Source organism: Salvelinus sp. IW2-2015, linkage group LG37 (genome assembly GCF_002910315.2).
Source record: "Salvelinus sp. IW2-2015 linkage group LG37, ASM291031v2, whole genome shotgun sequence".
NCBI classification, from domain to species: domain Eukaryota; kingdom Metazoa; phylum Chordata; class Actinopteri; order Salmoniformes; family Salmonidae; genus Salvelinus; species Salvelinus sp. IW2-2015.
Genome location: NC_036876.1, coordinates 14,662,014 through 14,674,980, shown reverse-complemented (window position 1 = coordinate 14,674,980; position 12,967 = coordinate 14,662,014). Strand labels below are relative to the sequence as shown.

Here is a 12,967-nt window from a genome sequence, read left to right as displayed (position 1 = left end):
CCGAAAAAAACTCAAAATGCCCATCACTACTTTCCGTGGGTGACGGGACAGAAGCCTATTCCAGCTGTCAAGAACCCAGACGAGATGGACAGAGTAGTAGCCAATCGCAGCCGTAGTTTACAAGGGCTGTCCCAATCACAGATAATAAGGGGTGGGGGTCTTTGCTTTTTAAATAGCCAGTCTAGTGGATTTGAGGCAGCTGATATAATAACTATCTATCAACATATAGGCTTATCAATAAATAGACTGACACAGAATGGCAGTTTGCTCAACTCTGTACCCTCCGATTTACTCTACAGGCTATGCGAAACCATGATGAATCAAATGACAGCAATGATTCACAGAATGATTCACTTCCTTTCGTCAGCACCTGTTTCAACATAATAGATTCATAGTGTGGAAAAATCATTCAGTAGCCAGACTGCACCCAGAAATCTTCTTTCCTTTGTCCCAGAGCAACAAATGAGACAAAGTTACATATTTGTTCACTTGGTTTAAACCGGATGTCCTGTTCTAATTTAATTTAGAGGCCGACTAAATCACACGCGTCAAACTCATTCCACGGAGGGCCAAGTGTCTGCGGGTTTTCCCTCCTCCCTTGTACTTGAWTGATGAATTAAGGTCACTGGTTAGTAAGGAACTCCCCTCACCTGGTTGTCTAGGTCTTAAATGAAAGGAACAACCAAAAACCAGAAGACAAAAGGCCCTCGATGGAATGAGTTTGACACCTCTGGACTAAATGAATATAAACCAGGTCTCTCCAGCCCTATTCTTGGAGAGCTACCCTACTGTAGTTTTCCCCTGCAACTCCAGTCGTAACTAACCAGATTCAGCATATCAACTAGCTAATTATTAGAATCAMGTACGCTAGATTAGGAACAGGGTTGGAGAAAAGGGAACAGGGTTGGAGAGCCCTGATATTAACCAAATAAGGATGTATGTTGTGTCTGGAACAAACGTTCCTCACACCAGAAGAGACCGTCYTGTACACAAAGTCAGTTCCTCTCGTTCGATAGGTACAACTGAGACATCTCAGTTTGTCTGAGAATAACACAAAATAGTTTTTTTCACTGACTGCTCAAGCAACTATCCAAACAGTCAAGGTTCTGACCAGGTAAGTTACCATCAAAACACAGCACACATCAAAAGAAACGGTACCGAATGAAACATTTATTTAAAGATGGACCTCGGTATTTCTTGCAAACCAGAGAAGCAAAATTAGAACAAAAGCTAAAAGCTAAACAAAAGGCTTAGTTACAGCATTAGAATAATATTAACCCATATTCTCATCCTCTCGTCATCCTCCACAGAGCCTTAAAACTACATCAAATCACAGCATATGGTATCCGTTGGTTACACAGTGCAAAACAATAGATTATGACAGAACCAAATTCATTTTAACAGCGTCATATTGCATAACGGCAATGCCAGCATAATTCTAATTGTGTGCTACAGAGACGGCGTCGCGTTAAGCCCAGCCATTCGGTTAAAGGAACAACATATTCGATAAAGACTAATCATTCCATAACATTCGGGTTAATGCAGTGAGGCAGACTTATTTTCACCGGACATTAGATAACAAACATGGTAACACACGTCTCTGTGACTATGGTGGCGCGATGGACATATACCTGCATACATAGGATATTCATAAATATCTGGCTTCCATTACAATCAAACAAGCAAAAGCAGAAGGCACACATTGACGATATGATATGTTATTACGTCTCAAAAATAAATCGGAAGCAAAACAATTGCGTCTATTGGTCAGCTCCTTCTGATTTCCTGTATCGAAAGCGTAAATAAAGTTGTGAATCCAACACTYTGTTGACCTTGATGTAAGAGAGACACGCAGCTGATTCCTCTGAGTGGGAGGCCTGTTTGTCTAAAGAGAGGATGAACGGGGCTCTGGTTGTGCAATCTGGCCTGGTGTGTATCTGGGCTATCTGAGCTCTGCTGATCTGGCCTGACCCTTGAGCAAAACAGAAAGCACTTGGCCCTACACTGCTATCAGGAACCTAAAAGGGTTCTTTGGCTGTCCCCYTAGGAGAAACCCTTTGAAGAACCCTTGTTGGTTTCAGTTGAGTACATGGAATCCAAACGACAAATGAGTTCTACCTGGAACCAAAAAAGGTTCTCCTACGGGGACAGCCGAAGAACCCTTTTGGAAGCCTTTTTTCTAAGTGTAGACACTGACTGAACTAAGATACATTTAGCATTTCCTCCCTAATAGTTAAGGRTAGGATTAGGAGAATGGAATCTGATCCCAGATCTGTGTGTGCCTAAGGGCAAGTTCAGAGCTCAGACCTGGATGTGTGTTCCTTAGTTTCTGCCTCTCCGCTTACACTACTGTTTCCACAGCTGTTCAAACACAAACACACTCTTTCCCAACTAGCCCTCCATTGTGATCTCTGTTCTGYGAAAGCCCTCCTCACCATTGATAACGTTACACCAACCTTCTTTCAACGTTACAATGACGTCGTAACAGTGATCCACGAACCAAAAAGGTCAAAACTTACACACGTCCGTACACACATCATTCTTCCAAACTGCATAAATGATCATTCGGTATAAGCAGACATTAGATTTGACAATGTCATTTTGCGACACGATCGGCGTTCACATTCGACGAGGCACACTCGAGCACTTTAATACGTTGCCGACTCCATTGTTTCTGTATCACCACTTTGTGACATCTGCGGACGCAAAATGGGTGTTATAAATACATTTGATTTGATTTCGATAAAGCGCTTTCATTTCAGATTGACGTTAGAGATCAGGAGACATGAGCTTTGATGACAACAGTTAACGTTCTACTTACAGACGGAGCAAAACTCTGATTTAATATTTATTCAGATTGACTGTGTTTTTCATTTATATTGAGTATATATTTTCCAATACACCTTCCCTATAACCATTCTATTTAAAGATACCATCCTCATCCTCCCTTTAAAATGTCTATAAATACATACCAAACAGAGGCATCTGAATTGGGCTTTTCATTGGACAAAAGTTGTGTTACAAAATGTGCGTAAAATAATTAACCAAAATGAGGGACCCAAAATGATCAAAATAGAGAAACCAAGCACACAGAGAGAATGTTTTTACAAACATTTTCATACATTTCCATTGTAGATGACCTCAACAATCTCTCATATGCATGCATGCCCTAGAGGCAATATATACCATGGCTTGCATAACAAACTCTGAGACAAATCTATGTACGCTGTATGTCACATGTATATTGTATGCCACTTATGGTTGAATTATTGTTTGAGTTTCTGGAGACTTAGCAAAGCCAATATACGTTTTTCCACTACATATATGGCAGTGGATGCCAAAAGGATTTACAAACAACAAACATAGAAAAGGGTTAATTCTCCATCACAGAAGGTACAGATAGATAGCACAATATGTCATTATTAATTCATTTAAGCAAGACTTAACTTGTTATGCTCAAGTGCTGCTGCAGGCCTGTGTTAGATAGTGTGAGGACAATGAGGGGGGAGCAGATGATAAAGGTGTCATAACACCATGATTCTCACATCTGAAAACTTCCACAAAATGGATGACAGCCATCCAGGAGTCAAAAAATAGCTTATAAAAATAATGTAGGGTTTTTGATGGGAAGGGATTCACGTAAAAGTGTCTGGCAAGGCAGTGTTTGACAACATGACTTGAAAGAACCTGATGCTCTATACATCTGCTATGGGTATCAGTGGTGCCTATGGTACGGTTTTTACCCATGATTCATGCTGTTGGCTCCGATCCAACCCCAACACTCCCATCTTCACTGATTTACGAGTGGCGTGTGTAAGATACAGCCCTCTGTCAACAAATCCTGGCATGGCTATCAAACAAACTGCCCACTTAAAAAAGGAGAAGATAAACTTTTCCTATCTTAACCTCCACTGCTGTAAAATGATACATCTGTTGTTCAGATATGAGACTGTGAGTCGTGGTGAGTTAGAGGCTAGCACAGGCTACAGCGGGGAAAGGGAGGATAGAGAAAGAAAGAAAGAAAGAAAGAAAGAATGAAAGAGAAAAGGAGATGGAAAAAGACGGAGAGAAGAGGAGTAAGAGGAGAGGTGGTAAGAGAAAGAGAGAGAAAGAGAGAGAAAGAGAGAGAGGGGGGGGTGAGAGAGAGAGAGACCTTAAATGAGACACGGTAGATAAGGAAAGATCAAGTGAGAGAGAGAGACCTTAGAGAAGGTAAGAAAAACAGATAGCAGGAACGATAAAAGAGGGGGAAAATGAAACAGATAAAAAAAAAACAGCGAGAGATATTGTTCCAAGTCGAGATAAAGACAGTAAAAGAGGCACACATTGAACCAGTAAGAAACAGAGACAAAGAGAAAAAAGCCTGCACAAGGATTTTAGAAAAGCTGCTATTTCTCTTTTTGCGGAGGAGGGGGATGCAGAACTCACATAGAGGCGGGGAGAGGGGAAGAGGAGGAYCGGTGACACGGGCCATGCAAATGCATCTCCCCCCACCTCCCCAAAAAGGTTATAAAAATAACATTCAGACCACAACGCATACAAAAGCTATATGTGACGAACATTGCCTCAACGTTGGATGTCGGTCACGGGCGACATCGTGAAAATGTCTCCCCCTTCCTTATTCTGGCAGAGATTATGTTTCGCAGGTGTAACGTAGTATGGCGGTGCATATATAGATGATTTCTGATGTTTTTTTTTTCTGATTTCCTTTCTTCCAGACTGGACAGACGTTGTAGACTCGAGATGTTATTTTTCTCCCTGTTACAGTCACTTCGGCTTTAGAAAAGGCGTGCCTTCTTTTTCATGTCGTTCTTCTTCCACAGGGCCATGCGGTCAAACTGATCCAGGGTCATTCCGAACACATGCTGGAAGTCCCCTGGGGAGAGGTGTCTCTGGAAGAGAGAAAAATACAAGACAATATGTTTATAGTCATTTGAATGGCAAGCCCGACAATCTGTGGAAGCAAAATAGTGGGAATATGACACACACGCAGACAGAGACAGAGACAGAGACAGAGACAGAGACAGAGACAGAGACAGAGACAGAGACAGAGACAGAGACAGAGAGAGAGAGAGAGAGAGAGAGAGTAAGAAAGAAAGAGAGGCAAGAGAAAGAGTGGTGAGAGAGAGAGAAATACTATCAAATACAGAGTTCACTTTTATCAGGGCACACAATCAAAACTGACATAAATATGTCAGCAGCTTCAGTATCAACCACTGACAGTGCATTTAGCCATCTGTTTAAGTGCAGGATTCCATGTCCTGTGAAGTGCACTTGAGTGCAGTCGACTCACTCAGCCCCTGTAACAACACCCCTCTCTCACACACACACACAGAGAGATGTAAACATATGTTTCCCATGCTAATAAATCCCATTGAATTGAATTGAATTGAGAGAGAGAGAGAGAGAGAGAGCGAGAGAGAGAGAGAGAGAGAGAGATGCGCCTGTGTAACATGGCTCCCCCACCACCACATCCCACTCCTAACCCACTCCTTAGGGGCGGCAGGTAGCCTAGTGGTTAGAGTGTTGGACTAGTAACCGAAAGGTTGCAAGATTGAATCCCTGAGCTGACCAGGTAAAAATCTGTCGTTCTGCCCCTGAACAAGGCAGTTAACCCACTGTTTCTACCCACTGTTCCTAGGCTGTCATTGAAAATAATAATTTGTTCTTAACTGACTTGCCTAGTTAAATGTAAACAACCCAGGGGAGCAGAGCTGGGCGCCTGACTTGGACACACTATGTCTGGGGTGACCACAGATGGAGAGATGGCAAACACTAACCCCTAAGATTGAGGCCGAAAGGGCTGGCTGGGCCTACTAGGAGCTTCATCCTCTTAAGCTGTGCTTACAACCTGCTTTTGTATTTAAATGTATTGGAGATAAGTGCTGTATAATGCTTAACATAAGCTTATCATACTTACGTTATCCTCTGGTCCAAATAGACACTTACACATCTTGCGCAACTTTCTTCACCATAGAACCTCATTCTACCAGGCATCCATGTGTTCAGCATGAGAATGTCATTGGCCACTGGTTCTTTATCGAAAGATTTAACACACCAAATCAAATCGCATGCCTCAGAACCTTTTCCAAACAACAACCCTGTCTATCCCCTGTTTGGCTCCCATTACAAATACTATAACCTCCCAAAATGTCAAAAGTATACGATGGAATAAATAAAAAAATCTCCACGAGCTGAAATAAAAGATCCAAGAAATYTTCCATGCCCACAAAAATCATTTTTTCTCTCAAATGTGGCGCACAATTTTGTTTACATCGCTGTTAGAGAGCATTTCTCCTTTGACAAGGTAATCCATCCACCTGGCAGGTGTGGCATATCAAGAAGCTGATTAAACAGCATGATCATTACACAGGCGCACCTTGTGCTGGGGGCAATAAAAGGCCACTCTGAAAATGTGCAGTTGTGTCCCACAACACAATGCCACAGATGTCTCCACAGTTTTGAGGGAGCGTGCAATTGGCACGCTGACTGCAGGAATGTCCAACAGTGCTGTTGCCAGATAATTGAATGTTTATTTCTCTACCATAAGCCGCCTCCAAAGTCGTTTTTAGAGAATTTGGCAGTATATGCAACTGGCCTCACTACTGCAGACGTGAAACCACGTCAGCCCAGGACCTCCACATTCAGCTTTTCATCTGCGGGATCGTCTGAGAAGGGGGATCTGGGGTGCTGAGGAGTATTTCTGTCTGTATGTGGGGGAAAAACTCATTCTGATTGGCTGGGCCTGGCTCCCCAGTGGGTGGGCCTATGCCCTCAAAGGCCCACTCATGGCTGATCATCTGCCCAGTCATGTGAAATCCATAGATTAGGGCCTAATGAATTTATTTAAATTGACTGATTTCCTTCTATGAACTGTAAATCTTTGAAATTGTTGCATATTATGTTTATATTTTTGTTCAGTATAGAATCGGGCTGACATCGTGTGACCGTCAATCAACTAGTTTCCATAACGACCAGGCATCTCCAGCGGAGAAGGGAGGAATCTGGGCAAGACACCGCTGGCATCACATCCGATGAATGCAACATGGTACACACACCTTACTAGAAGGCCAGCATCCCGGAATCGCCTCTTCACTGTTGACGTTGAGACTGGTGTTTTGCGGGTACTATTTAATAATGAAGCTGCCAGTTGAGGACTTGTGAGGCGTCTGTTTCTCAAACTAGACACTCTAATGTACTTGTCCTCTTGCTCAGTTGTGCACCGGGGCCTCCCACTCCTATTTCCATTCTGGTTAGAGCCAGTTTGCGCTGTTCTGTGAAGGGAGTAGTACACAGCGTTGTACGAGATCTTCAGACTAAAGGACAGTTTTATTGTTTATTTAATCAGAACAACAGTTTTCAGCTGTGCTAACATAATTGCAAAAGGGTTTTCTAATGATCAATTAGCCTTTTAAAATGATCAACTTTGATTAGCTAACACAACGTGCCATTGGATAATGGGCCTCTGTACGCCTGATAATGGGCCTCTGTACACCTATGTAGATATTCCATGAGAAATCTGCCATTTCCAGCTACAATAGTCATTTCCAACATTAACAATGCCTAGACTGTATTTCTGATCAATTTGATGTTATTTTGTTGGATAAAAAATGTGCTTTTCTTTCAAAAACAATGACATTTCTAAGTGACCCCAAACTGTTGAACTGTACGGACACAGTGTGTTTTACATTAGTTATCTTGTTGTTATTAGTTGTTATTATTCCCAACCTTCAGCTCCATTCAACCTCTCCCATCTATTTCTTAACAGCATCCATATTGGATTTCTATTTTCCATTATTACTCTTAGTAATCACAACCCTCCATCCACATAATACAGGCATCTGACTTTGTCTGTCTGTCTGTGTATGGGGAAACCACTGGGGTGTCTGTGTGTCTGTCCCGCTGATAAATATAGACACACATACACGCACGCACATACTGCAAAACACAGTGTGATCTCATGGTGGGTTTAATGGTATTCCACAGCAGATTTGCATAAATCTGTGTGTGTGTGTGTGTGTGTGTGTGTGTGTGTGTACATGTGTTTGTGGACCTAGCTCTATGAGCAACCAGCTCTCACAGTCTCACGTCAGAATTAGACGTTCATCCATGTTTCTCAAACGTCAAATTTTGAATTTGTTACAAATGTCAAATTTCTAAGTGTTGAAGATTAAGTTTAGGGTTAAGTTTAGGTATTAACTCCGAAATCTTAAGGTTAGGCATTAACTTAAGGTTTAAGGTAAGGGTTAAATTGTGGGATAGGCTTAAAACAAAAATCTCAAAAACAAATAGCTTTTCTTTTTTTTTTTACCCCGTTTTCTCCCAAATTTCATGGTATCCAATTGGTAGTTACAGTCTTGTCTCATCGCTGCAACTTCCGTACAGACTCAGGGGAAGCGAAGGTCGAGAGCCGTGCATCCTCCGAAACACAACCCAGCCAAGCCGCACTGCTTCTTGACACAATGCCCTCTTAACCCAGAAGCCAGCCGCACCAATGTGTCGTAGGAAACACTGTACACCTGTCGACCGTGTCAGCGTGCACTGCGCCCGGCCCGCCACAGGAGTCGCTAGTGCGCGATGGGACAAGAGTATCCCTTTCGGCCAAACCCTCCCCTGACCCGGACGACGCTGGGTCTCCTGGTCGCGGCCTCGGCTGCGACAGAGCCTGGACTCGAACCCAGAATCTCTAGTGGCACAGCTAGCACTGCGATGCAGGGCCTTAGACTTACTATAACGCTTACTATAAATCGAAAGCGCTTACTATAAATCGAAAACCATACCTAGACTACCGACAGGGCCTTGGGGAAATACTGTAGCTAATACTGTGGTTAAGATAACAACTGATGTAGGATCAGTGCAGCCTCGGTGTCTCCATTCAATTAKGTCATCAAAAGCAACTCAGGGCATCTGTATTTGGAACTCATTGTTGTGGTGTTGCATTAGACCCTTTATGTCTAGCAATAATCTCCACATGCATTGTTAGTCTCACCGGTGGTTCTGAGCACAGAACGAATGACTTAATAACTCTTGGTAATCACAACCATCCATCCACATAATAGAAGCATCTGTCTTTGTCTGTCTGTCTGTGTACGGGGAAACCCCTGGGGTGTCTGTACCGCTGGTAAACATCGACACACGCACGCACGCGCACACACACACATACTGCAAAACACAGTATGATCTCATGGTGGGTTTAATTGTATTCCACAGCAGATTTGCATAAATCTTTGTGTGTGTGTGTGTGTTTGTGTGCATGTGCGTGTGTGTGTGTGTGCGTGTGCGTGTGTGTGTTTTGTGGGCCTGGCTCTACGTGGTATTGCACACACAGATGGGGTTTGTGTGAGTGAAAAATGAAATCACCAGTTTGAGATAAAAACTTTACTGCCTGGATAATGTTGCTTCCCCCCGAGAGATGATGACTTATCATCTGAAAACAGTCACTCCGTCTCACACACATGCACTCACACGCACGCACACACACACGCAAACACACACCCATAGCCTGACACATATAAGAGGACGTATGTGATTTGTGGACAGTGGCACATACAGTAAGTGCATACACACTCACAGACAAGTAGAGATATTCTAAACCCACTGAAATGAGACCAACACACACACACACACACACACACACACACACACACACACACACACACACACAGGGCGAATGCGTAGGGGGAGATAAACAGCATGATAAATCAGCAGTCCATAACTCAGTGTGAGGCTAGAGGAGTAACCCGTCTGCCCCAGCCAACAGCGCACATACACTCAGACAATACCATGATAACGTTACCACAACCCAACCCTCACAGCATTGGGACAATGTGGTGGGAGTGGGTCCAGTGTGCATTTGTAAGGGCGGGGGGGATAATCACACACACATATGCTGAGGCAGACAGATCTGGAGCCTTGTGTACGTCACACACAGAGACAGGGTTAGAACAAAAAGGGTCTGACTTCTCCCACTGAACCACATTGCAAATGAATATGGAAAATGGTAGGAAAAACACAATTCAAAGGTTTATGGCAATAACTCTGCCTGAGTATACTTAAGAGCACTGAGACATGGGCCTGGAACTGTTAACTACGGTATGATTAGATGGAGAGAGAGCGAGAGAGAGAGCGAGAGAGCGAGAGAGCGAGAGAGAGAGAGAGAGAGAGAGAGAGGGAGAGAGGGCCTGAGGAATGCTGGGCTAGTGAAAGGACGGCCAGTAACCCCAGGAGCAATGACCCTGACCAACAGTACTGTATCCATCACAGGAGGCTGCTGAGAGGAGGACGGCTCATAATAACGTCCGGAACGAAGAGGATATAATGGCATATAACACCTGGAAACCATGTGTTTGATGCGTTTGATACCATTCCACCAATTCCGCTCCAGGCATTACCACGAGCCCGTCCTCCCCAATTAAAGTGCCACCAACCTCCTGTGGCGTCCACATAGTGGATGGCATTATTACTTCAACTCTGGACGAGAACTATGGCTAAACGTGTATTATGAAATAACTTGTTCGTAGTGTACGAAATGAACAAATATCATGCTTATGGGTATTTGGAGGTGATTAATTGTTGTTCTGTCTGAAATTGTATTAGACTTGTCATATGTAAAGTATGCTGAACGAAAATATAAACGCAACATGCAACAATTTCAAAGATTTTGCTGAGTTACAGTTCATAGAAGGAAACCAGTCCATTCAAATAAATAAATGAGCCCTAATCTATGGATTTCACATGACTGGCCAGGGGTGCAGCCATGGGTAGGCCTGGGAGGGCATAGGCTCACCCACTTGGGAGCCAGGCCGACCCACTGGGGAACCAGGTCCAGCCAATCAGAATGAGTTTTTTTCCCCACAAAACGGCTTTATTACAGACAGAAATACTCTTCCTCCCCCCTCTGACGATCCCGCAGGTGAAGAAGCCGGATGTGGAGGTCCTGGGCTGGCGTGGTTACACGTGGTCTGCGGTTGTGAGGCCGGTCGGATGTACTGCTAAATTCTCTAAAACGATGTTGGAGCCATATATTAACATTTCATTCTCTGGCAACAGCTCTGGTGGACATTCCTGCAGTCAGCATGCCAATTGCACGCTCCCTCAAAACTTGAAGCATCTGTGGCATTGTGTTGTGTGGCAAAACTGCACATTTTACAGTGGCCTTTTATTGTCCCCAGCACAAGGTGCACCTGTGTAATGACCGTGCTGTTTAATCAGCTTGTTGATATGCCACACATGCCAGGTGGATGGAATAGTTGGAGAAATACTCACTAACAGCGATGTAAACATATTTCTACCAAAAAATATAGAGAAATAAGCTTTTTGTGCATCTGGGATCTTTTATTTCAGCTCAAGAAACATGGGACCAGCACTTTAAAAGTTGCGTTTATATTTTTGATCGGTGTACATAATTTAGAGTACCTCTAAAAAAGTCGCACTTTAGGACTTAGGAGAGCGTGTCTCCAACCCTTGGCTCACCAACCGACCATAGTCATGTGGCCCTTAATTGAACAAACAGTCAAATGCAGAGCAGGCCAGCCACAACCCAGCCACATAGGGTCAAGGCTAGAGTAATGGTGGGAAAAACAGAGTCTGGAATCCAAGCTTCCCGACTTCCGACACACCATCCCAACCTCACCGACTCCAAACCCAGCCCGGAGGTCGGCATTCCCGACCGCAGAGGGCACCCTCCTGCGTCAGTCACACCTCGGGAATACTGACGTTCCCACTCCTCAGGGAGAGAGATTCCCCGAGAGCGGGAGCCTTCGTTAAAGGTTCGTAGGGAGTTCGTAGAGAGGTCATGGACTGGTTGAGAGGGGACAGGCGGATTATAAGAGATTATAAGAGTCTCCCTGTAGGATGCTGGGAGCGTTTCCATACCGCAAGATCACCAAAGAATTGACTCGACTGGAGACTGGAGCCTCACAGGACAGAGAGGGAGAGAGGGAAGAGTAAGACAGAGAAGCAGAGAGAAAGTTAAAGGAGAAAAGAAGCAAGAAGAGAAAGAAGAGAAGAATGAAAGAAAAAGAAAGAAGAACAGAAATGAAAAGAAAAGAAAGAAAGAAAGAAAGAAGAAGAAAGAGAAAGAAAGAAAGAAAGAACGAAAGACAAGAGAAAGAAAGAAAGAAAAGAAAGAAAGAAAGAGAAACGAAAGAAAGAAAGAAAGAAAGAAAAGAAAGAAAGAAAGAAGAGAAACGATAATGATGGACTCTCACCTCCAGTCTGGTACGGTCCACATCTCTGGGTAGCTTCACCCTACCACTGTGAGTCACAGCCAACACCTCATAGGGGTAAACCTGGAACAGCACACACACAGAACCACACAGAACACACACGTCAGCTTATTTAAACACTACAGTGCATCCTGGGTAGAGTGCTAATGTAATCTACCAAGATGAAGCCAAAGCCATCTAACTACATGTATATGATGCCAAATACATCAAAACTAATATGATGTGAAACGCTGGCAAACAATTGACGGAACCTTAACCTTGTACTCTAGAGGAGCGCAAGAAGGGAGGGAAGGGAGGAAAGAGGGAGAGAGAGATAATATGTCAGATAATAGACTGTGTTAGTATTTCAGAGGCCAATAACGACATCCAATAATAGAGCAGGCAAGTAAATACAGCACAAAGAAAATCAATCAGAATTGTGCAAATGAAGGTGATTATTTGTAATAACTTAGATATTGCGTTCCAGCCCAGCACGTCAAAGGCTTTAAAAAAGACCTGTACCCAACTTCCGTCCCGCTGACACAGCGCAGCGGACCGCGCACGTACACACCACATCGCACTTTTAAACAAAGTTAATTTACGAGCCAGTGGTTACGAGCACTCATCATAGGCAGGTGTGATGGGAGATAAGCGAGCACTGAGCCCTGTCCTTTTGGCTGAGGAATAGCAAGAGCACACTGAGGCAGACAACTCTGGAGCGCTGTGGTTAAGTCAGCATGATGATGTACACACACACAGCA

At 43.8% G+C, this 12,967-nt stretch overlaps 1 protein-coding gene across 1 annotated transcript in view; it reads right to left on the bottom strand.

Annotated features, from left to right (window-relative positions):
• Window positions 1-1,150: 1,150 nt before the first annotated feature.
• Window positions 1,151-12,967, bottom strand: part of ablim2 (actin binding LIM protein family, member 2) — a 115,783-nt gene continuing 103,966 nt past the window's right edge. The window contains 2 exon segments of the mRNA XM_070437812.1: window positions 1,151-4,892; window positions 12,210-12,290. Of these exon segments, the coding sequence (XP_070293913.1) occupies window positions 4,779-4,892; window positions 12,210-12,290 (195 nt within the window). The 3' untranslated portion in view covers window positions 1,151-4,778.